The sequence below is a fragment of the Rousettus aegyptiacus genome, unplaced genomic scaffold (genome assembly GCF_014176215.1).
Source record: "Rousettus aegyptiacus isolate mRouAeg1 unplaced genomic scaffold, mRouAeg1.p scaffold_m13_p_13, whole genome shotgun sequence".
In the NCBI taxonomy this organism is placed as follows: domain Eukaryota; kingdom Metazoa; phylum Chordata; class Mammalia; order Chiroptera; family Pteropodidae; genus Rousettus; species Rousettus aegyptiacus.
Genome location: NW_023416288.1, coordinates 58,290,133 through 58,316,025, shown reverse-complemented (window position 1 = coordinate 58,316,025; position 25,893 = coordinate 58,290,133). Strand labels below are relative to the sequence as shown.

The window sequence follows — 25,893 nt, the reverse complement described above, 5'->3', positions numbered from 1 at the left end:
ACTTACTTACTGGAATACATTTGTCTCTCTCTCACCCTGCCCCGCACATCCATAGCTCATTAGCTCCAAGAGTACAGGGTCCTTGTCTGTCTTATCTACGGCAGTATCTTAATGCCCTGGATCTGGACTAGTGATAAGTCGAGCAATGAACGTTGAACAAATGAACCAACACCGTGGCCCCTGTTGAGTACCCGGTCCACTCCACACCCCCACCCACCCACCCCACCCCCATGCACCATTACCTCTCGGATCCTCTTCTGCCATTCCTCGATGAATTCAGGAGAGCTGGTATTCACCTGGCTGGCGTTGAATGTCCACTCAGGGCACTTCCAGGCGGGAAGAGACAGCATGGCCAGGGAGGGTGCCACAAAAGCAAATGTCCCTCCCTGAAGAATGGGCAACCTGGAGGAGGGGAATGGGTGCAGTCACCCACATGATCCTGTAGCACTGGTCTGTCCTGTCACTGGCCCCAACCAGGAGCCTTTTAATCCCAGAGGCAACACTCATGTGTTGCCACGCTCCTTAGTATACACGGACACATCAGACCCATGAACCCTGCCAACTTTGGATGGGTAAGAGAGGTGGGAAGGGGAAAGACAAGCAGACCTAACCCTCTCGGAGATGCGAGCCCAGGAGGAGAGAGTCAGGCACTGGGAAATGATTCGGAGACAGCACAGAGCTCAGCAAACATGGCCAGTGGGTGCCACTGTCTACCCCATCCTACTGGATCTTCCCCAGGACCGAAGCACAGCTCATACATGTGACTTCCTCCCACCAACAAGAGATGCACAGCCTAGAATCTGGGTTGCCAAATTCCCCTGCGTCTTCAAAAATGAACCTCCATCCCAGACCTCTACCTTCAGGCTCCGTTTTATCACATGGACGGAACCGGTTAGAGGTCAATTATCAGGACGCGCGCCCCAGCCAGGCCCTTCATCTCACTCTGGCCTCCGTGAGAACTTCCGGTACTGCCCGCCTGACTTGCCCTCCCTCCCAGGTGAACACAGCCTGGTACGTTGGTCTCCAACAATCCTCTTTCTAGGTCAGAGGCTATCAAGCCTAACCTAATCCGCCTGCCCTGAACATTGGAATTTGGGGGTGGGGAGCGGAACAGAGGGACCCCAGCATCTTGGTTGCTTCCACTACTGTGGCACGCCCAGTTCAGATACTTTTTCTTAACAATACTAGAAGGGCGTTTTTGAACTCGGGATTTCATTAAGACATCTTTAAGGTTATTCTTGAGAACGCCTGGGCACATTTTATGGGATGAAAACATATGAAAGTTTATAGAAGAGTTTTGCTGCCTAAGTGGCCTTCGTGTCCTGGCTGAGCACTGGAATCGCGACGCCTGGGCATCCCCACTCCCCGGCCCGGACGGTCAGTGAGCTCGTCTAGGAGGCACCAGGCACAGGGAGCGTCAGAGCTCCAGGTGATTCTAACGTGCAGCCAGGGCTGAGGACGGCTGATCTGGACTCATAAATCTAGACCCATAAAGCCCCCGAACTGAATGGAATACATTGCAAACACACAAGGCAGGAACATGTGGGTGGTGTGGTTGGTAGGGACATGCGTGAATAATTTTTTTTTTTAATTTAAAAACTAAGAGTCTTAAGTATCTTGATGGAAAAAGGAAAACACGCTGCATTTATATCATTGCAAAATCCCTTTTGAGCTTTCTAAATAGATACATAAATAGATAGATAGATAGATAGATAGATAGATAGATAGATGACAGATAGATAGATAAATTTTTGTATATGGGTATAACCAAAGAGCACATAATACAGGTCCTGTATTTAAAAAAAAAAAAATTTTTTTTGCTGTAATTCCATATGCACATTTCATTCATGCAACAAATGTTTACTGAGGACCTGCTAGGTGGCAGACACTAGGTGCCAGGGTACTAAGGACACCACGGTGAGTGAGACGAAACCCCTGCTTACAGTCTAGTTACATATTTCTCTGCTGGCTCCACTACTAACAAACTAACCGTACACACTGCCTTGCCCTCCAGATCGCTTTCAACACCTTGTAACGGCGCTTACACCCACGCCGCCGTGTTGGCCTGCCCCCAATGCCTTCGCCACGAGGGCAGGGCATCCTTTTTCATTTCTGTTCCTCCATTGCTGAGCCTGGTGCCACAAAAAAACCTGCCAACGTTGGGCTTTATCAGTTTCCTTTTTAAAAAAAATGTTCGTAGTCCTGCCATGAAACCCTAACAAATACTAATTTGCATTTCATTAAGCCATGAAAGATGTAGACGCATGTGTGTGATTTTAGGTCTGTTTTCCCTTGTCTATAAATTGCCTACTCATTCCATAGAATTTGGATACTGTCAAAATATATTTATAACAATTCTTATGATTGTGAGCTTTATTTTCGGTTTTTAAAAATGTTTTCTCTAATTATGTGCAGAAATTCATCTCCAATTCAGACATTTTTTGGGGGGAATATTTTGAAATTTTCAAGTAGTTGAACGCTTTTCTAATTCTGTTTATGTTATGTTATTTTAAGATGATTACATTTATGTGGGATAATGTGCTATATGAACTTCCTGCCTTTTTGTAATTTCTAAATACCTTGTATGTTCAAGATGAATTTTTTCCATTTGTTTGTTTCAGCGTATTATCATGCCCCACCCTTTACGTTCATACATTGTAGCAATAAATTCTTCTGTCATTATTCTATACTCAGACCTTCCAACTCCATTTTCCATTTTTTCCCCACCTCCACCCCATTTTGTTAGGCATTCAAATTTCTTGTCAGTACCCTTTTGATTGGTTGATTGATTGATTGACTGATTGATAGACAATAGATAGATGATGATAGATAGATAGATAGATAGATAGATAGATAGATACATAGATACATAGATACATAGATACATAGATAGATCCATACGATTTCTTTCATTTCTGCTAGTTTTTCTTCCATTCTCTTTCCTGGCACATGTATGGAATGTGGGCGCTCAGTATCATTATTAGGCTTTTGTTGTTCTATGTATCTCTAACCTTCTGTGGTGACCTTGATGTTGTTTGTATCTCAATGCTCTTTTTAATTTCATAGTTAATTTCATTTGCTACCATGATGGCATATCCTATTTTTTTAAAATTCGTTCTCGAATATGGTTCACTATTGTTCTATATGTGCCTTGTGACCTAAATGTCTCTCTTGTAAACTACAGACTGTTATTTTAAAAACTGGACATTTTAGAGCTAGAAGAGCCCTTTGAAACTTATTCAGCCTGGCTTTGTCATCTCACAGATAGGCAATCTGCCCCCAAGGTCACAGAGTTAACCAGGATGCGTGCTTGGGTCTCCTCACTCAACATCACTGCCCCATGACACTAATTAAGAATATGGTATAGACCCAAGACAAGTTTCAATCTGTCTCTACATTGCCATTGTGTGACCTAGGCATGTTGTCCAACTCCTGCAAGCCTCTGTGTCCGCTTCGATAAAACAAAGATAACTGTACTCTCCCCAAATTGTAGCTATGAAGATAAAACACGCGTGAATACTTAGCCCATTGCCCAGAGCATAGCGGAGCTCAGTAAATAAGGGCGACTTTCATTATCTTTCCCTCTGAAGTGTGTGGCGCCTCCTGAGAAGGCAGCTCACATCAGGACGTTTTCTTTAATGTTTCCTCTAAATAACAGATGTTACAGTGCACCCCCCACCTTTGTTTGTTTGTTTGTTTGTTTGTTTACTGTTGTTTGAAATTCCCATTTCTTGAAAGCTGTTTCTCTGAGATTTGTTTTCTCTGTGCCCCGTTTTCTTTCATGTGGTTGGGAACCACGTGCTTGGGCTGGCCCTCCGCATCGATCCCCTCTTTGCTCCGTGCCACCGACTCAGCCCCTCGGGGAGCACGGCCTGACCTGCAGCATCCGTCGGGTTTAGGCGCTCATGTTCACAGGTAGGGGTCAGTGTCCGATGCGTGCCTCTCTTCATGGGATCTGACAACACGCGTCAATTGGGATGGAGCTGGTTTCATTGGATCAGTAAATCATTTTGAAGCTTATCATTCCAGTGTCGCTGCTGGACCTACTCCAGATCCGCACCCCCCTCCCCCCCGCTCTCTCCCATTTTTGTTTCTGTTAGATTTGATTTACAAGAAGTGCTCTCATAACGTCACACAAGTCCCGACATGTCATGTATTAACTTTAGCAAATAATTTGCACTTCGTCTTGTTCCAAACAGGATTGAAGGGGACTTACGAATACGTCATGGCGCCGTAAGGGCCTGCCGCTCTGTACTCGGATGCTCCCTCCATCTCATCTCCTCCCCGCCCCACCTCGCCCACACCCAGCCTCACGAGCCATCACAGAAAGAGCCGGTCGGGGCACAGACAGACTGGGATCTGGGTACAAATCTCCACGGCCACACTCACAACAGCTCGTAGAAAAAACATGGCTAGATTCTCCCTGTCCGTCCTTCTTCTCCCTCCGTCCTTCCCCGACTCATCTGTCTGCTCAAGTCTGAAGAGGAGAAAACTCCCCGCCATTTTTACAATGACTTGCATGTTTTCTAAGAAGAGGTAAAATGTCCAAATCTGCAGTCTCAGGAATGTATCTCTAAAAAGCCTGATAAGATTGGTGCTAGACGTTGGCAAAGTCACAGAAATATGTCCCCTGGAGGGAGTGTTAACATCGAAGCTTATACAGTATTTTAAAACTGTGCGGTGTCTTCATATTGTTATTTCAAGAGTGTTTCTTTCAGGGTAGGCAAGGTGACATTGCATTGCGGTGGGAGGACATCCGAATGCCAGTGGGAAGGGCCAGTGACACTGGTCACTATTACTGTCGCGAAAAACCCAAAACGACTTAGATGTCATTTAATAGGAAATGGCGAAATAAACTAGAACGTAATTATGTATTCCAGAGGACGGCAAACTAAGCGATCACTTTTTGAAAAAGTGCTACTGCAGAAGAATGTGCATCGAAACACCAAGCTATTTACAAAACATGCATCGTATATGTTTTTAAAAAGGGGGCAGAAAGGGGTGCCTTTTACTGCAATTAAAATTTTTGAATTATTCAAAAAGGGAGAGACGGTGCAAAACTGTGTAGTACAATCCCTTTCTTGTGAAAAATACATTTTTTAAAATCAGGCGCTGAGCTAATAAGCACTTTACCTGCATTATCTAATTTTCAAGGCTTTGGAAAAGGTAAAAAAAAAAAAAAAAAACTGTTCCTCTTCGCAGAAACGTAAAGACTCTGAGAGACAACAAGGCAAATATTGTCAGGGATGGAAAGGAGAGGCAGGGCCTTGCCCAAGGGTCAACTACTTTACTGTTACACAAAGAGCACTTTGTTCCCCTTTTTACTGATCTCCCTACTCCGAGCAGATAAGGACCTGCTAAATTGTGGGAAAGCCCCGTCATTCCGTCATTCCTCATTCCGTCATTCCTCATTCCATTATCCTGTACCTTCCCCTTCCCGGTAGGTAACTATTCAAATTAAACTTAGGAGACGCAGAAGCACCTGCCCTCTCCTGGGGGCTCATCAACCCCTGTCCCTCCCCTGACGTGGCCGATGACCAAGTCACTCTTCTGCCCCAGCAGCCATCACTATTGCTGCTCCACCCAGAGCCCCCGTGCAGCATCTGGTGACTTGGCTGTCAACAGGGCTGCAGAAGCGGGGTGGCGGCAGACCCCTTTATGGGGGGCATGGTCTTTCTGAGGCGGAGCTAGGGCAGGGCGGGGCAGGGCTCCGCTACAGCGAAGTCAGCAGATGGACAGCACCAAGGCGAGGACTGACTCTGACCAAACCGCACGCAAGCACAAGACATCCGAATGCACTTTGTGTCGAAGTACTTGCTCTACACTCGAGATATTCCCGGGAAAATGGGAAGGGAGATATGTCACCTGGAACCACTCCAGAAAAAGAGGTTACCAGATACATTCATAAAGAATCCCAGAGATGAAATGAAAACCTAGACTTACATACAGTCAATATTTGATTTCCTCTAGTGGTTGCCTTTTAAAGTTAATATCTCATTTCGAAATGAACGACGATGTGTGTCCTTACATGAATTTCAGAAGTGAGCACCTAAGTGAGGAAGGACTTTGCGGGATGCAACCAAGACCCCTAACTGGTGCCCTAACTAATCAGAGCTTCTGGCCCCGCACCAGGCACAGTGCTCTTACCTCTTCTGTGGAGAACGACAGTGATTGCCTGTTGTTCCCTTTTGATTACTTAATGTGCTTTTAATCTGAAGCATTATTGCAATGCCAGCAATATTCAGAAAAGTACATTACGAAATACCGGTTAGCAGATAACCAGCAATCAAATCTACTTGGACTTTAACTCATAAGCTATTAGTTAGATTTTGCGATTAATAATGTCGTAGAGACTAACTCTTAGCCTCTGGGAAGGAAGCCCGTTTCCCTGGGTGGAACCAAACTGAAGTTTATCCCCCCACTCCTCACCTTAGTGTAATGACATCAGCATGATTTTATTTCCTAATTTTAGTTCCTTCTTTCTTTGTGTGTTTAGTTAGGGCATGAGTTCTTTGAACCCTAAACTCCCGATTAGTTTGCGTTTCTCAAAGCACTTACTAGAAGGCTAAACCCACAGGCACTTTTGCTACAGATTATCCAGTTGAAAAACAGACCCTTCGTGATCTCTGTCAACACCACAGGTGCCCTCGATAGCAGAGATAGAAGGGACTTTTAGAAACTGTATAGTTCAACTCTGTCATTTTATAGATGAGAAAACTGAGCCTTAGAGAGGGTCAAGGACCCATCCAAGTTCCCATGGCACAGAAGCCAGGACCACGGTTCAGGCATCCAGTTTCCAAGCTCGAAGCTTTTCCATCTCAGGTTTAAGGGAAGGAGCTTCCTCATGCAGAGGAGTTTTGCGTTTGTGACTCTCACAGGGCCAGGGCAGGGGTCGAGGGCTCCCGGGTGGCCAGGCAGTCTCTGCGAGGCCTCTGTAATCCCACTGCCGCATCTTAGCTTCCCAGGGCCAGTCCTGGACAGCGAGGGGGTCCTGGATGTCAGGGGCCTGAGAGACAGACCAGACCAAACCCTGTATCTGTCTGAGTCCTTGGTGGGGGTTTGGAAGAAACCTGGGCTCACAGACGTGGTGTCAGAAGCAGGAAGAGGGATGAAGGGAGATAACCTGGCAAGGATGTGGGCGCTAGTCTCCCACTCCTCCGCAGAGACTGCGGTAACTCAAGAATTGTTGTATTTCCTGGAAATGATTTGCAAAGAAGGTGTTTTTTGGAAAGTGCCTATGTTTGATTCAGGCAAAAAAAAAAAAAAGAGAGAAAAGAAAGAAAGAAAGAAAAAAGAAAAAATGAAACAGTAAGAGTGAGTATTCTCCTCTGGATGCAGCCTGTCCTGGAAACAACTGACTGACCCCATATCGGTCTACACCCCCGTGGCTTGATTCAGATAATTCATAAAGAATAAACAGATATTACTTTTTCCCATCGAGTCATTTTCTCTGAAGATGGCTCAGGCAGAAGCGCATTGTGGAAAATGTTTTCCGTTTTCCTCTGCAACCCCAAGGCAGCGCTCAGGCCTGGCACAGGTCGGGTCAAAAGCAAACTTAGAGTGAAGAGCCCCCATTGGCACGGCTCCTTCTAAAGTCCAAGGAGGGACCCGCGATGTGTTCACTAGCCGTGCGCCTTTGTAACATCGGCAGAAGTAGGTTTCAGTCACACTGGTTACCGTCTCTTTCCACGGCCATCTCCCTAACTCTAAACCTCACATCGGATGGTGCTTGAAAGGCCACAAGCACTTTTAGGATCCGGCTAAGGGGAAACTGAGTCAGGATAAATTTAGTTTGAATGTAATGGGATAGATTCATATGGTTCGAGACCACTAACCTCCCCATATATAGTCAATGTATTGCTAGCCGTCCTGGTGGACTCATGGTTTCCAGTGATAATTCTACCGCCCACTTTGCCAGCCCGCTGTACGTCACAGCGTGAAGCTGCAAGGCCAGAGGTCGCCTTACGATCTAACTGTGTCCCATAACACCTGGCACTTGACATTTGTGATTGGTGGGTGAGAAGCAAGATTTGTAGTGTGTGAAGCCAGAAGAAAGTCTGTGGAAAACTTGACAACCCTCAGATATACAAGAGAAAATTTGGTTCTCCTTTATGTGCAAGCAAAATGGGAATTTTTCTCCTATCGGGAAATATAATTAATAATGCAAAAAAAAAATACAATTAAAAATGCACCATGCACTTAAAATTTTTTCATAGCAATCACATATCATTTATCAGAATCCCTGTGTTCATAGGCCACAAATTGATAGCAGTACTACAATGTGTGCGTGAAGGTAAGAAACGCATTCCGACTTGCAGTAATAACAAACTTCACCAGCCCATGCTAGAAGAATGACTGAATTACTTTTCCTTCTTTCTATAAAATGAGAAGGTGATCAAAGCATGTAAACACAGAATGTGTGTGTTGGGATAGGGAAATAAGGGAAACTGAGAGGAAGTTAAATAAAAAAAAATCAGGCTATGTTTTAGAATCTGTGGCATTTGTGCCATTTACCTCCTTTTAAAAAATTTGTAACTTGTGATTTTTTTTTTTAATCTAAGTAAAGATTCTCTTTCTCGTGACATGATTTCATAGTCATACGTCTGTGTTCTTTCCCTTAACGAGGATACCAAAATCTGTATACTCTGCAGGCTGAGCGAAACCTGGATCTGTCCTTGAACTAGGGGCTAAATTGGTATTAAAAGGGGAAGATACAGGAGTCACAGGGGGGAGGGAGGTGATTTGGGAAGGTCCTGAGTGCTCACAGGGAGGAATTTCCTGAGAAGATGACGACCCCAGGGAGCCGCCTGGGGTTCAGGTGGAGAAAGGGAAGAGAGGATGTGTGGAAATGAGGAGGAGAAAGGCTCCAAAGACACACCTGCCAGGCTTCCTTCACGGTTTTGCCCGGGGCCAGCTCCAGAGCAACAGGACTCTAATTTACTCACACTGAGTCTAGCAGCCTCCAAACAAACGTAAAGGACTTGATGGTTTCAAAAAGGGGATTACTGTTATCATACCATCCGATTATCTCAACTGATGCTGTAGGGGAATAGGGTACATATCATCATCAATTGCCTTTTTGACAGGTCCCAACCCACAGATCCGGTTCAGTGAATGTCTGTTGTCTTATTTACTCAGAACAGAACTTGTCTTCCCTGTTTCACGAAAACTTCCTGAATGGGAGTTGCCATATCGGTTGCTCTCTTTGGTCCAGGGCTGGGCATTTGGCTTAAGCTGTGCCGGTTGGAGCTCTTCCCTGGAACTTTAAAATGTGAGGCCAGCCAGGGCAGCATTTGCTTGCTTTAGGGGTAGAAGCGAGGGCTGCCAGCAGCCCAGCCTGCGACTGGCGCAGGAAGCCTGTCCGCGAGAATGAGGCATGGGCACTGGCAGAGGAGTGAGCACACAGCCCTGCCCTCAGCCTGGGAAAGGGAGCCCCCTGCACTTAGCCCGATGCACCGAAGGGCCCCACTCTGGCCTCTCTGCGCAGGCGTCTGCCAGGCTGAGGGGATATGTCCACCTCGAGCCGTGCACCTCCCCAGTCTGAGGCCCAAGGATGCTCTGTCCAAATGGCCCCGAGCCTATTCTGGACCCTGCCTGAGCCTCTTCCCCAGGTCCGTCCTGCTGAAGGCAGACCATGATGCGAGTGTGCACACCCCGAGGGCTGAGAGATGGCCAAGAGACAGCTGTTTGGGGAAGCTGGTGTGCGTGTGGAGGCGGGATGTGTGGGTGGAGCTTGCAGGTGCAGGGTGGAGTGCCCAGATGCATGCGTGTGAGACCATTTGTGATCCAGAGAAAAGCCTGAGGTGGGAGAGACGTGGGGAGGGCGGCAGATCGGGGGCTGGCTGTCCCCATGCTGCCGGGTCCCAAAGCAAGACTTGAAGGAGTCAGAGAATTCTAAATTCAAACTTGGCTTTCCATATTTTATTTGGGAGTGTGTAAATGTGGCTTCTAGCTCTCCAGTATTCAAATATGGACCATATGGGTCTCCATTTATACTCTTGCCCTGGGTCTCGCAAATACGAGGGGTAGGCCCAAGTAGGGACAAGAGAAGAGAAAGTTCCAGCAGCATTTGAGTTCCCAGTTAAACACGTTCCTGATGCACGATGCAGCCTGCCTTTCTCGCGGCTCGATCTGATAAGTTAACAGAACAAATCTCTGCCCAAGCTAATTTAGATTCGTGCTGTTTTAATCAAGAATCCTAGCTAATAATGACAGTACGTGATGGAACCAGGACATGAACCCGGGCTCTGACTCCCAGTCCTGTGCGCCCTCTGTCAGGTCCCATCGGCTTCCTAAACACCTTCCTGGCTATGGGCCAAGCCAACCTTGCTGATGCCCTGGCAGGTAAAAGTCAGAATCCGCAGGGAGAAGTTTTACCTACCTGACTCCTAATAACACTTGCAGGAGAGTGCAGATGCCAGAGACGAAGAAAATGGTGCTGATGAGGTAGCTCTGGGTCAGGGGGTCATGCTGCAGACACAGGTCCTTGGCCAGGATGAGTGGCACTGCCACGAGCCCCCCCAGGGCCGTGAGGAAGTGCTGTAGGCAGAGAAGAGCGAGTAGACAGGCTTGTAGGTGCTGTGACTTCCTGCTCTGTCCTCATCCCCATTCCCACTGGCAGAGGCGGGAGCTCTGCTTCTGGTCTCAGAGGAACCTGAGTATGAGTGACAGGCTCAGGTCCAGGCAAGTAGTGGGAGCTAGGAAGGCCGGCCAGCAAGAAGCAATGACCCGGCCAGGGGGTCTGGGGTGCAAGGGCAGGACTCTAGTGCTGGGAACTGGTATCCTGGATGAGAAACAAAGGCAGGGACACAGCACAGGAGGACAGAACAGGGACCAAGGAGGGACACTATTATTAAATTAAGGCACAAGGCGACAGCAAGACCGTTGATCAGCAAGGCCTGAGCACATTCTCTGGGCCAGATCATACGTGGAGGCACAAACCAGCAGCAGCAAATTTAAGAAGATTCAAATCATGTCAGATTTTTTTCCAATCACATGGGTATAAAACTAGAAGTTAATAATAACAGGAAGAAAATTCACGAATCTGTAGAAATTAAGCAACACACTTCTAAACAACCAATGAGTCAAAGAAGAAATCGAAAAAAATATCTTGAGACAAATGAAAGTGGAATGAAATACAATATACCAAACTCATGTGATGTAGCCAAAGTATTTCTAAGAGGGAGTTTTATAGCAACATATGCTTACCTTAAGAAAAAAAGAAAGATCTCAAGTAAACAATGTAACTTTACACCTCAAGGAACTAGAAAAAGAACAAGCTAAACTCAAAGTTAGCAGAAGGAAGGAAATAACAAAGACCAGAGCAAAATTAATGAAAGAGAGGCCAGAAAAAATTAGAAAAGATCAACAAAACTAAGAGCTGGATTTTTGAAAGGACAAACAAACCCTTAGTTAGACTAAGGGAAAAAAGAGAAGACCCAAATAAACAAAATCAGAAACGAAAGAAGAGCCATTACAACTGACACAATAGAAATACAAAATACCACGAGACCTACAAATTGGATAACCTAGAAAAAAAAATGAATAAATCCCTAGTGACACACAACTTACCCAGATTGAATCATGAAGAAACAGGAAATTTGAACACTCGAGGAGATTGAAACAGTTATCAAAAACCCTCCAACAAAGAAAAGCCCTAGACCAGACGGATTCACTGGTGAATTTAACCAAACATTTAAAGAATTAACACTGATCTTTTATAAACTCTTCTAAAAAAATCAAAGGGGAGGGAAGATGCCCAAACTCATTTTACAAGGCTGGCATAACCCCGATATCGAAGCCGGATAAAGACACTACAGGCCAGTATCCCTGATGAATATAGATGCAAAAATTCTCAACAAAATCTTAGCAAACTGGATTCAACAGCACATTAAAAGGATTTACAGCATGATCATGTGGGATTTATCTCTGAGACATGAGGACGGTTTGACATATGCAAATCAATAAATGATATACCACATTAAAGATAAAAAATCATTTGATCATGTTAATAGATGCAGAAAAAGCATTTAACAAAATTCAACATCCTTTGATAATAAAATATCTTCATTGTCCATTTTATTGGCTCATAATATTTTTAAAATAGCATTACATTTGTTCTTCTCATTTTATAGAAAAGCACGAAGAAGCGAACAACAATGTGTATCTCCTCTGTGATATCCCACATGGAACAGTTTGTACCATTAGATTAGAAAATTCATGTTATAAAAAGTCACACACAAAAAAGTGAAAGTCAAAAGCAACTCTACCTTTCCTAGTTCCTCTTCTGTAGGTTAAATGCCTTTAGTTTTTTTTTTTTATGAATTCTTTAAAATGTACAAAATTACTACATATACTTATTTCTATCGTTCTATCTCTTTTTTGTTTGTTTTTAACACACACACAAAATATCACAGTATACATAGTTATTTACTTTTTTTTTTTCACTTAATATATCTTGGAGAATATTTCCTAACTGCAGGGTAAATATATTTTTCTCTTTTTAGCAACTGCACAAAAAGTCATTTGTTAGATTGTGCCACAATTTATTTAACCAGTTCCCTATGATAGATAATTTCATTGTTTCTAGGGGTTTGTTTGTTCGTTTGTTGTGTGATTTTGATTTTCTTATTTGATAATGTTACAAGAACATCTTCATACTTACCTTAACAAGTCTTGCCCACACATCCTCAGAAAAATTCGTTAGCACTGGGGACTCTAAGTTAAAAGGCATATGTGTTTTACATGTTGATAGAAATCACCAAATTGCCATCTGGAAAGTTTGTGATGAATAATATTCCAACAGAAGTGTTCAAGAATGCCTGTTTCCCCAAATTTCCCAAACTCTAGTTATTGACTATCAAATAAGTTAAAATCCGTATCTTAAAAAACGAACAAACAAACAATGGCCCAGTTGGTGTCCTTAATGTGACCTATCAATGAGAGAGAATCCTCCCTAATTCCTTCCCTCACCCCCAAACTCCTGGACAGAAAGAGAGCCAGAGGAGCGTTGAGTTCCCCTAGAGGTCAGTTACATGGAAGACAAGAATGTCCACCACCGAGGCTGTGGACCTTGAGTAATTTGACCTGGGTGTGTGTTAATGTGGCTTTCAAGATAATCCCTTTGGACCCAGTGCTTGCTGGGTGGCATTACCTGGATCCCCAAGAAGATGCAGATATACCACGGAGGGATGTCCAGAATGTCATAGGCCAGGTGGTTGCTGCTGGTACTCCTGGGCAGGCCATCCTTCTTCCTGCTTTGGCCATCACTGTGAGAGCTGAGCACACCATCACCCCTCTGCTAGGAGCAAGAGAAGAACATATCTGGGCGTCTCAAGGAGAATCAAGTGAACTTCCTGATTTCAACCACACAGATGGATGATCTTCCAGAAGCAAGAGGCCATGGGATAGAAATAACTGTTGGACAGCTTGGGGTTTCTAGACCCAGACTCAAAAGACTAATGGTTCTATATTATACCTCTGCAGCAGGGCCTCTGTGTGAAGTCTGGGGCCGTGCAAGGGGAGTGGATACCTGGCCTGACGCCCTGGCAGAGACACACCTGTGTGCAGGAGGAGATGGACGCCAACTCCAAAGTCAGGAAATAGGCGGGTTTTGCTCCCAGACAGTCATGTAAATAGGGATCTTGGTCCCAGAATGGTGTCGCAGCCCCAGGCCCTGTGTTGACATCTGCCAAAGCCCTCGTTACGGCATGTTTGTTACAATGGACAGTTTCCTTAACTATCTCTTCTGCTGGGCTGTGAGTTCCTAGAATGCATTGATCGTGCCTGACTCTCTTTTGTTGTCCCAGCTTCTAGAGCAATCCCTGTGCCCGGTGTAGACCGAATGAACGGATGGATGTCACATACAAAGATAAACGAGTACAGTGACTACAAATTGCTCTGGGGGCAATAGCCAATTTACACTCCTGCCAGTTTAACCAAAATTAACTCCCCCCACGTATCAGCCATATAACTTACCAATCTTTTGTAAACTACTAATATTTCTAATCCTCAAATTTCTGATTTATATAATAGGAATGTCAGTAATGCCTACATCATAGATAGTTGAGAAAATTACATAAAGCGTGAAGAAATAGAAAGATGTTGGTCAAGAATACAAATATTATAAGACGAGTTGTGGGGATCTAATGTACGACATTCTGATTATAGTTAATAATGCTCTATTATATACTTTAAAATTTCTAAGAAAGTAGATCTTAAATGTTCTCATCACAAAAAAGAAATGGTAATTATATGACACGATAGAGGTGTTAGCTAACACTGAGGTATAATCATTCCATAATAGATAAGTGTATCAGATTAACACATTGTACATCTTAAACTTACGTAACGTTATATGTCAATTACATTTCAAAAAAAGTTGGAAAAAAATCACAGCACAAAGCACATAGTCCTGGGCTTAACGCTGCTTCTTACCCAATAAATATTAGTTGGTACAATTATGAGTAGCTTCCAGTGCCATGTTTCAAAGCCTTTAAACCTGTGCTTAGGGCTGACATTTGAGCATCTGGCCATGGGTGCGAGGAGTATGAGAACAATGTCCCCAGTGTGGCCAGAAGGTGGCAAGGCCACCCGCTTATAAGTCAGGCAAATCTAGGTGACGTGCCCCAGCGGGGACTTGGCCCCAGTCAGGCCGCAGGGGGCAGGGTCTGCACGGTGGCAGAGCCAAGGCTGCCCTGAGCAGTGGCAACTTCTCTCGGAGAAAGTTCCAGAAAGGAGCTCTGACACCTATCTCTGTGCCTAAGCACCGTTCAGCACAGCCTCAGAGAACAGCTTCTGAACCAAGGATTCACTGCGACTCTCATGGGCACGAAACACCTCTCTGCGCGAGCCTTCTTTCATTCAAATAAAAAATGTAATAGTACATTTTGTGACCCTGCCGGTATAGAGACACATGTATATTATTATGTATTAAAACATTTTCTTTGATCTAAAAGTTCACTTTTCTCCTGATTTTAAAAGAAATGAAAACATTTTCCACGGGTCTCTAACACTGTGGGCTCTGGGCACTGTGGTGTGACTTCGCACCTAATGGGCCAGTGGGAGAGGGAGAAGGGGATGGGACGGGGGAGGGGGTCGCCACTTGCTTAGAGGTGGAGAGAGGCAAGAAAGCCACCAGATCGAGAACGGGGTGGTTGCTCCCGACACCTCAGGAACAGCACTGTTTCCTAGGGAACCAGTTTCTCCACCTCAGCACCACTGACGTTTTGGGCAGGATGATTCCTTGGTGTGTGTGTGTGTGTGCGTGCGCTGGGGGCGGGGGCCTGTCCTGTACACTGTACTGTAGGATGTCAAGCACCACCTTTGACCTCTACCCACTAGACACCAGTAGCACCCTCTCCTGTTCAGTTGTGACAACCAAAAATGTCTCTGGACATGGCCAAATGTCCCCGGGGGGTCATATTGCCCCCAGTCAAGAACTGCTGCGAGAGTATTGACCCGTTCCGGCCACGGAAGCCCTAACCGTGGACAGTGCCACACGTCACAGAGGGGCGAACGGGAGGCCCGAGTCATCCCCTGCGTGGAGAGGGAGGAAGCCAGTCCTCCTCCTCCACAGGGTTAGAGCACTGGCAAACTCTGATCCTCATTCCTTCCCAGTCCGTGCCTGTCTGTGGGGCCCACGTTGCTGGCCCTGGAGCAGGCATGGCGGGAGGTGGCGGGGGAGCCCGGGGCTGCGGGTGGTCGGGCTTGCCGATAACGGGTGGACTGATCTAGCCACAGCACAGCTCTGCGGAGTCGTTTTGTTCCTGGGGTTCTGAACAGAGTTTATTCATTAATTTTCTAACAGTCAGGCCCTAAAACACAGATGTAAGAGTTTTATTTCTCCTGGTCTGGAAATACACCTGGAAGCATGCATCCCTCACCTACTCCAGGAAGCCTTCCGTGACTTCACACCACTTCGACCTCAGACTAGACTAGGCCGCCCCTCCTCAGAGGCTCCCGCGAAACCACGGGCCTGTTTACCATGGCCTCAAACATGCCTCACTGCAATCATGATTCCTCATCCAAAAGGCCATAAAGTCCCATAATGTCTCTATGTCCAACTCTAACGCGCAATTATCATTCATATAACTATCGGTGGACTGAGGAAATGAATGAATGTTTACGTTCACGACTGTCGAGAATTTCTCTCATTGATTTTTTAAATAACAGATCCCTACCTAACTGATTAGACCTCTTTGGAAACATCGCGCTTGTCCTATTTAGGCTTCTGAGAAGAAGGCGTACCGATGCTGCACGAAACGTGGGTCGCACACGAAAGAAATTTTTGCCTCGCAACGTCGAGACCGAGCCAAAGGTAGGTTGGAGGGCGCGGGAGACAACTCTGGGCCCCTGAGCACTTGCGTGAGGTTTTCGTGAAGGTAGGGAGGAGTCGGGGAGGGCAGCAGAGGCAAGACGGGTTGGGGAGAAGAAGAGAGGGAGAAGGAAAGAGAGACTGCGTGATCGATCGGGTCGACCGGTCGGTTGTTGGATTCCGTGCCGGCGAGACAGACAATGGAGCGTGCAGTTTGAAGTTGGGCAGATGCAGTCTGTCTCGGTCCCCTGCTCGGTGGCCATAGGCACATCACCTCACCTCTCCTTGGCCTCGGTCTCCCCGCCTAAACCTGGGATGTGCGTGGATGTTCGAAGACCCTGGTGTGTGCAGTGCACGGGACCCCCAGGAATGAGGCGTGGCTGTGTGTGTGGTCACACCCTCTCCCAGCACGTCTCAGAATTCTCAGGAAGGTGACGGAGAAGGAAACACTTACGGTGGGGGGGGGGGGGGGAGGTTCCTAATTCTGGACCCTCTCGTCTTTTTTTTCCTATTAGGAGCCAATGACTCAAAGAGCGTTCTCAGTGTGATGTCCATTGAATACTCTAGGTTCTGTCTGGATATCAACCTGGACCGTGGGAAGGTTCTAGAGCTCGCTTCCGCATCTGCTTTAAAACAATGTCTGGGGAAGTTGACTTCGCAAGCCCCAGATGAATAAAACGTTTAGAACTTGGAGCTGGGAAAAACTCGTCTTCTCCGAGAACGGCGGGTTTTCCCCGCTTCCGATAAAAGTGTATGACTTCTCCGAAGCCCGTCAGCCATGGCTGACAGCGCAGAGCCTGATCAAAATACGACTCTTATCATAAACTACCTCCTGTTACTTATGCAAAGAGATGGGGCAAAAATAAATCAGTAAGCTGACACACACTATGCCAAGATACTTGTGTCAAAGACGAGTCATTAGCATACTAAAGACATACACAGAAACAGTGACCTCCCAGAGATATTTTAGAGCAGGGCTTCTCAGATGAATGTGGAAGATGCGTATCTGATTATGGAGAGCACCTTTATCCCAGGAGAATTCCCTCGGGGAGGAGGCTGTGTGTGTGACTCATACATCAGCAGAAGAAAGCCTGCAAGTCTGTTTAGGAGGAAGAATGAATTCTTGATGACAGGGCTCCCTGCTAGTGAGCATAGCTATGAGAAGTGGGGGGCGCACACACACGCACCCCTTCTTCTGATTGGAGGTGAGTTTATCAGCTCAACGCACGGGTTGTAATTTCACCGGGAGACTCGATGAAAGAGGCCCTGCCATTTTATAGCACTTTTCGGTTTACAGAGAGCTTCCAATGAATCCTCTCATTTTGATTCTCATCACCATCAAAGCGCCCCCAATTTACAGATGAGGTGACTGAGGCTCAGGGAGGCTTGTCCGGGGTCCCACGAACGGCACCCTCCTCCTTCGGTGTCAAGGCAAGTGGCCCGCAGGTGTGTCCCTGTGCATACAGGGACAGCCCTCCAGCTCCCGAGAGCAGACAGGCAGAGCAGAAGGAAACTCTGGTACTGGGAGAGCAGCAGTGGGAAGTGGGGACTTCTGGAGGGGGAGACGGATCCCTTCCCCTCCGACTCCATCTGTACCCCACGCAGCCTTCCACCCCCCTAACTGAGCCTCTCGGTAGATTGCCTAACACTCCCCTCCGCCTGGCTCTGGCCAGTGGGATTATCCCGGTCTCTCCGCATACGGCCTCCGTGAACCTGCCTCAGTGCCTTTGCTTACCCTGTGCTCCCCACTGGATCTCTCGCTTCCCCTTTCCACTCCCTGCTCCCCAGAGCTCAATGCCTCCTCCTCCTCCGTCACTTCTCCTGACCCCTCCATCTCCACGGATTGTTCTCCCCTGTCCTCCCAGCCTCCCAGCACATTTTGTCTGTTTGGCCATTTACCATGGTCTCCCTCGTATCAGAAATATTTTTGTGCACCCCGCTTTCAGGCCATATGCTTCCAGGCTTGGGACGCTCGCTGTCTTCCCTGTGTCTGTACCCCTAGAAGTTTCTAGCAGAGCCACATGCACATGAAAACCAGAAACATCCCAGAAAAGGGACTCCTTAACGTGGGTACCACAACCGAGTCGCTGAGGAAGAGAAGGAAGAGAAGACAGGCCGCAGAAAAAAAGACGGCCACACGTGCCCAGGTCCCTGCCCTGCCCAGGTGGCCTCAGGCAAGCCAACGATGTGGAGAGCATCACAGCCTTCAGAACGTGGAGTCTTCAACGTATTTCCCTAGACGATTTATTATTATTATTATTATTATTATTATTATTATTTTGGCTTTCATGAAGTAGTGGCAGAAAGAATTATGAGGAGAAGAAAAGAGAGTTCTCTCAGGAACTCCCTGTAAGAGTGGAAAATTTTCCAGTAAGCCAGTGACAGGGAAGTGACAGGAAGTGACATCGTCTGGTGCCAGCCCCCAGGAAAAGAACTGACAGTCGCCAGGATGCAGATAACGAAACTGCCTGCAAGGCCCTGTTTGACCTAAGATTTAGAAGTCCCCCGGAAACACATGCCTTTGTACAAGACGCTAACAGCCAACTTCTGCTTTTGTAATCCGCTTGCCTGCTTGTTCAAAAGCCCACCGGGATGCGGTTTTAGGCTTTATAAGCTGCCTCCTGTGGGAGCTCGGGGCTGATCTCCTCTGACCCTGCGTGGTAGAGAGTCAGTCGCCGGGGGCTAATAAAGGCTCATAATTCATCTCAATTGGCTCTATGGGTCTTAGAATTGATCGCACCACAGCACTGCCCAGGATTTTCCAGAAGAGACTGCCGGGGCCTCTCTACCAGCTCTGACCGGCGGTGGGTAGGGTCTGGCAGCCTGGCTCCAGGGGACAGCCCTGAGAGCCCAGCCCGGGTTCATGGGTGGCACCTGTCCCCAGACACCTTGGCTAGGCCTCGGTAGGGCTGCAGTCCCGGCCTGGTGAGAGGAAGTCTTTCTGCCTGTGGCGAGAGTGACTAGAGCAGAGTGTCTTTACTCAGTTCCCACTGTTATTGTCAGGTGGCCAACATCGGTTGCAGAGGTGGGGTCAGGGCTCAAGGGCTGGCTAGGGAGGCCTCCAGATGGGTTACTGGGGCTTTCCTTCTCTGGGCCTCAGATTACCCATCCGTAAAATGGGAACAGAAGGAAATAATAGAGGGAAGAAAATAAAGCACATGAACAGCATGGGGTACATCGGTTGTTGAGTGAATATCAGTTCTCTCTCTCTCTGCTTCCCTCTCTCTTCCCCTCTGCTTTCCTTAGAAAGGGTTTCTGACCAAAGAAATGGTGATGCTGAGAAACCTGGAAAATACGTACTTAGATTCAACAGAGGCCGACCTGTGGGCGAAGGTAGAGCAGAGGACCTGCCACCTCTTCCTCCTGCCTTTGTAATTCATTCACAGAGGCTGGCACTCAGGGAGGAACCTTTGTCCTTGCTAATGGTGAGACCTGGAACACAGCTGCCACCCCTGCTTCGAATAACCTAAAGTCTCCATCTAGTAATCTAAAGTCCTATCGAGGACATAAGCCACCATCCTAATAATAAGTCAGGGCATTGGGACTCCGGGCTGGGATCCCTCCTCCACGCCTAGGCCTCCTTCTTCCTTTCCATTTGTCCCTCATCTTTCTCTCTCTCTCTCCTGCCAACACTCACCAAGGGGGCGGGGTGCTCACAGCCGGTGATGGCAGAGTTCATGGCAACTTGGGGTCGGTCTTCTCCTTTGGGGATCCTCCCGGGATAAGGAAAAAGAAGCGATGTCACGCTAGTCAGGAAAGATTAACTTCTCAACCCCTGCCAAAATAATAAGAGAAAGACAGGAATCCTGGGCTGGCTCTGGGAGGGTGGGGCCTCCAAGCCCCGCCCGCTGTCCTGTGACAGACTACTCCTCCAGCCCTGTCCGTCTCTGGTCACTGCAGGGGACCCAGGTGCCTCGGTCCCAGCAAATGTTTCATAATTTGACAAGTCTGAGTCATTGCAGAGAAGTTAATGATCCCCCACAGCACTAAGGAAACAAATCAGGGTACGGCCTATGGGGCGTGGCATGAGAGCACTTACCGGAAGGTTCCAGGGGACAGGAGGTGAGTGGGGTGAGGGTGAGGCTCCGGGCTGAACGTGGAGGCTTTCCAGTTTCCTAAAGCTGATTCTCAGTGACTGGCTGAGCAGAAAGAAAGCATGGCAAAAATCCCCCAGTCAGCCCGAGGCGCGTTAACGAAGTCATTAGTGAGCAAAAGGGGCAGCTGCGAAAGCTCGTGGGTAGAGCGAAGAGCTCGGGTGAGAGCTTGAGAAAAAATACTTTTAACCTTTGGGCGACTGTCTCCCTAACAACCAAAACCATCGACGACACACCTTTCAGAAAGAGAGATCCGGGAAGGCACGCTCTTGCTCTTAGGCCAGACAGGGCACTGGAAAGGCTCTTCTATTCAGATACTCTTGATAAACCCCACTCTGTGACATTCAAAGCGAGCTGAGTACCTGCTCCTTGTGACAGTGGAATGTTCTGGAATGGGTGGCGCTGGGTCTCAAGGTTTGGGAAACCCATAGCGGGAGGCGCACAGACGTCAACGGGAGTCGGTGCGACGGGAAGCCCTGAAAAACACAGCAATGATTGTTCGGTGAGGAAGGGGACAGGCCTGGTTTTGTCTGTGGCAGAAAAGCCAAGGTCAGAGGCGGGTCAAAGGTCACTGGTAGGCCTTACTGAACGCTCGACCTAATACGCCATGCTACACCTTCTTGTTATTTAAGGTTCACAACAAAGCAGCATTCACACCCTTATTGTACGGATTAAAAAATGCAGGGGTCAATTGGTCCAAGCTATCTGCCCAAGGTCCACAGCAGGAGCTGAGATTAAAGCCCAGACGGTCCTGTCCCACGTCCCACAGCCCACAGACGTGTCAAGGCCATGCCGGGCGGGGACAGGCAAGCCCTGCGGGTCCGAAGGTGGGAAGGACAAGGCTCCGGGGGAGATAGCCCCGACGGCGTGGCCACAGGGGAGCTTTCCCTGGAAGGAGAGGCGGGTCCCCTATGAATGGCGCCCTGGGGCCCCGAGTTCACCTCAGCAGCGAAGGTGAGACCGCTTCACTCGGGGAGGGCATTGGACCCCTGTGTCGGTTGGGGTCCCCTGAACACACTGAGTGTGCAGTCCCTTGGGGGCCGGACGAGTGACGAGGGGAGCACAGAGAGCAGGTGCCAGAGTCGACGCGGATCTCTGCAGGGAGCAGCACGAGCTTCGTGGCGGCAGGAGGGTCCGGCGGCGCGGGGCCGGGCAGCGAGCGGCCTCCCCTGCCCACCACGGCCCCACCCTCACGGGCCTGCGGGCATGGGCGGAGTGGGGGTCACCTTGGACGGCTCTCTTCCCTGTCACCAACGTGGAAGAAGAGGACTTCTCAAGGACTCTGTCCTCCCCACAGTGAAGGGCCTGCGTTTCTCGGCTCTACCCCTCCCCGTCCTTGCCTGTCATCGAGGTATAATGGTGCAGGGTTAGTGACATGAGAGCGGTAAAGCGGAAAGATGGTTCCAGAACTTTCCTCACTCCTCATCTTCAAGTGCTGTCCTCTGGGCCCGACTCTCTTTGTCTCGCGTGGTTTTTTTGTACAAGTCCCATCTGCATTCGCGCTTTGGCTTACAGTCATCTCCGCCGTCCCCGAAGTCCCCACCTCTCTCAGCTGCTCGGATGGAAGCCAAGCGGGCACCCCTCCTTTTCCTCTGCCCCTCAGAAGTCTCTCCCACAGGCTGTGGTTCCTCCACGCAATGGCCTGACCTGGCTTTTGCCACCATCTCTTGCCCTAGAGCCCGTGTGGTACCCCAGGGGCTGGCGGCCTCGTCCCTTCTCCCCCGCTGGGATCTTCCTGCCGCCCCCTACACACCCGACCCACTCACGTCGGATTATTTATGCTTCATGTTGTGGAAATCTAATTCTATAGGAATTAGCTCAAGCAATGAGAGGAAATTGTTTTAAGAATATGGGGTCGCTCTGGAGAGCCACGATCTTTCCTGGAACACGGGAAGGAGTAAAACTCTTCCCTTGTGTTTTTATAGTAAACTCCTAATCCCTGGGCCTCTCCGCTCGTCATGCCTGATGGCGCCCCTGGCTGCGCCACCTCTGCCTGCGGAGCGGGCTGAGCAGGGCCTCTTCGTCTGGACCGGGACCTTTTCACCACTGAGGTCAGATAATTGGCAGCTGGCAAATCGCACTTAACAATGAGAGGAAAAGAGGCCAACAGAGTTTCTTAAGAGAAGGTCCATCCAAACCGTAGGTGCGGCTCTTGGTTCTGCCGTTTGGAATCCATTTAGCCCTCTCTCGTTTTCCTCCTGAAGACCGTCCCGATCCACGGCAACCGGTCCAGGTGCTTCAGGCGGAGTCTCCGCTGGCCCGCGGCTGTGCTGCGTGAGGGTGTGGGGACAGTTGGAACGCTGCCAGCTCCTGGCCACGGCCTTGGGTTAGCGATGGGCACGGGGCTGTGAGACGCAACGGGGCTTCTGCTGGAACCTGGGGGAAGAGAGGTGTCCTCTCTTTTTCACTAAACTTGAACCTGGAGGGTGTTGCTCTGTAGCTGTGAGCAGCTGTCTCGTGACTACACGGAGCCTGAGACGGAAGCCCATGCGCAGAACAGAGCCGAGATGCAGACTGGGTCCCGGTGATGTTTGAATCCACGTATCCGGCCATTTGCCTCTGCCCGTAAATTCTCTTTCTGGCTTTACCCAATTGGATTTGGCTTTTCTGTCATTTATAACCCAAAACACCAATCCTCAAACTTAGAATTACTTACAGAATATTTGCTAAATTTTTACCCTTCAGTAAGAAGGGTCGTCAAATTTCGAGAGCATTAAAAGTAACTTAAACATTGATTCTAAGGCTAATGACCACAACATATTTTTCCACAACAGAATTATCTGTCTAAAAAGTGGCAGAAACAATCCCAGGGAGTGCTGGGGAATCAATTGAAAGGCCACTGGTCTACCAGATGCTTCATTCAAATGAATACTCAAGTTCGTATACTCTTGATCTGAAAGGCAAGGAAACCCACATTATCCGTGGAGGGTGGTGGTTTGCCCATCTTTGCTGAGCCCTGACTTGTTTCACCAGAAATTGGAGTCGTGGGATTTGCAAAAATTATTTGCTTCACATTCCGACATGTGCAGTTGAGGAAACCTGCTCCAAGTGAATCGCGGCTCTTGATTTATGGCTTCATGGTCTAAATAATCCCCATTCTCATGCTTCGCTGAATCTCCATTTAGAAAACAGAGGTTGGCAAACTGGCCCCGCTCCGTCTGGCCCACCGCTGGCTCACGTGGGCGTGGACAGATTTACGGGAACACGTCCGTCCGTCCGTCCGTGCCCACGCGTTTGCACAGTGTCTACAGCTGCCTTTGTGTTACAACAGTTGAACGATTGTGACGAGCCCACCAAGCCTAAAATAAATTACCACCTGACCCTTCCCAGGAAACGTTCGCTCGCTCCCGCTCTGAACACCAGTCCAAAGACTTACATGAGAACAGCAACACCACTCAATTTAAAAAGTCTTCGGCATATACTTTTTTCATCTCTAATTACACAACGCAGGTATGACCTTAAATAAACACATTTAAAATGAATACAACTGAGTCTTTTTTTTTTTTCCTTCTCCTCTACGGTTGCCGTCAGTCTTCACTGTTTCTCTTCCTGAGCTTTCCTTCAGAGTCGCTCTCCCAGCATGCAGGCCCGACTCTGGGTTGCCCCACAGAAATGACCGTGACAGGCAACCGGCCACATAGGATCTTGTTTGTCTGCTCTTGTGTAACTGCTTCTGTGAACCCGCCGGCTTATCTCTGGGTGTCAGTGTCCAAGCCCTTCTGTGGGACAAGCAGGGCCCAGGGAAGAATGTCCTGGTCGAGTCCACAGAGCCAGGGCTGGCCAGCGGATGGGATGGAACTGGCCTGGGGGCTGCCGCAGGGTGTGGAATCGAGATCTGAAACCAGCGTGCGGCGAGTAGGGTTGAAAACAGTCAGATTCCATCCAAATTTGGAAAACAGGTTTGCTCAAATTTAACTGCAGCTTTAGGCTGCTGGCACCTTCTTAGCAGGAGCAGGTCCTGGAGCTGGCTGGGTGTTTTTATGGTTCCGGCCCTTCCTTCAGACAGGCAGGCACTGTGGATCCCCCAGCAGGCTCCCGAGCAGGTTCCCGAGGCTCAGAGAGGAGGGCGAGGCTTTAGTGGGCCGGACCCTCCCAGCCTCCCCTCCCTACCATACCCTCCCCACTCCTGTGAGAGCGCTAGCTCCCCTTTGTGAATCAGCTGAGAGGTGTGGAGCCCAGGGCCAGAGAGCTATGAAGATCTGTGCCATAGACTGAATGTTTGTCTCCCCGCCAAGTTCACATGTTAAATCCCAACGCCCCATGCGATGGTATTCGGAGACGGGGCCTTTGGGAGTAATGAGGAGGGAGCTCTCATTAATGGAATTAATGCTCTTACTAAAGAGACCCCAGAGAGCTCCCTCGACATGTCGCCGTGTGAGCACATAGAAAGAAGACGGCCATCTGCGAACTGGGCAGCAGGTCCTCATGAGACACGGAATCTACCGCGGCCTTGATCTTGGACTTCTCGGCCTCCAGAACTGCGAGAAATAAACGTTCGTAGTTCAGGCCACCCAATCCATGATATTTTTAATGTAATAGTGTTAAGGGTGGAAAATTTTCAAGTGAGCCAACTTCTGCTTCTGTAATCTGCCTGCTTGTTTGATGTGGTTCTAGGCTTTACAAGCTGCCTCTTTCGGGAGCTCGGGGCTGATTCTCTGACCCTACATGGTGGACAGCCAGTCCCCGGCCGGCTCATAACGGCTCATAATTCATCTCAATTGGTTCCGTGGATCTTAGACTTGACCGCGCCACAACAGCAGCCCAAACAGACTGAGACAGTCTGGCATGTGTGGAATTCCCTTGTGACCGGCTTTATAAGAAGAGAATAGCGTTTCGGCCTCTGGCCTTTTCTTCGCTCGAGTCCTCTCAATAGGACTCTGACCTAAATACTCTTGGCAAGTGGTGTCCGTCTTCGTCTCAGTCACTTCCACGGCGGCTGAATAGCACTGGGGCTTGTGTGACATGATGAAGATGCTCGCCCCGAGGGGCACACGCGGCGGCCCTCGGGGGTGGTTTCTGCTCGGCTGTGACCAAGGCCCGTGTGTCCTCTGTCCTCCGCTGGATGCCGGCCTGGCAAGATGTTCAAAGGCTGACTTTGGGGACCATTCGTGTAAACAGCCCATCGCTCTTTTTTTTGCCTCTACCTTTTGCGGAGAACATTCCTTTCTGGGAAGTGGCATTCTAGATTTCGAGAGCCAGAAAGGACCGCAGAAGAAAACTAAAGTCTGGAAAAGGAAGAAACCGGCTTGGTCCACGCTCCTCGTCTGGGCGAATGACGCAGCATCCACCGGACACCCAGCTGGCACGGGGTCCGCCCGCGTCACCTCCCAAACATCTCTCACGTGTGTCCCGTTCTCTCTAACAATGGCAGAAAGGTTAACTTCCTCTAAGCCGCCTTTACGGTTCCTCTTCCATTCTACGTCAGCTTCCTAATGATTTTATGCACAGCAGTCTGGATAAACTCTTAAAACGTAAACCTGGTCA

At 48.4% G+C, this 25,893-nt stretch overlaps 1 protein-coding gene across 4 annotated transcripts in view; it reads right to left on the bottom strand.

The window, feature by feature from the left end:
• The window catches only part of LOC107498231 (solute carrier family 23 member 1), a 43,192-nt gene that overhangs the window by 16,255 nt on the left and 1,044 nt on the right, over positions 1-25,893 (bottom strand). The window contains exons 2-7 of one of the 4 annotated variants that reach the window (XM_036230872.1): positions 20,772-20,885; positions 20,355-20,454; positions 19,953-20,090; positions 13,154-13,300; positions 10,382-10,539; positions 243-402 (exon numbers count right to left, since the gene is read on the bottom strand). In XM_036230872.1, coding sequence (XP_036086765.1) covers positions 243-402; positions 10,382-10,539; positions 13,154-13,300; positions 19,953-19,994 — 507 coding nt within the window. In that variant the 5' untranslated portion in view covers positions 19,995-20,090; positions 20,355-20,454; positions 20,772-20,885. Of the gene's footprint in view, positions 1-242; positions 403-10,381; positions 10,540-13,153; positions 13,301-19,952; positions 20,309-20,354; positions 20,455-20,771; positions 21,394-25,893 lie in introns of those variants that run through there. The other 3 variants (XM_036230871.1, XM_036230873.1, XM_036230874.1) reach the window with 3 other exon arrangements.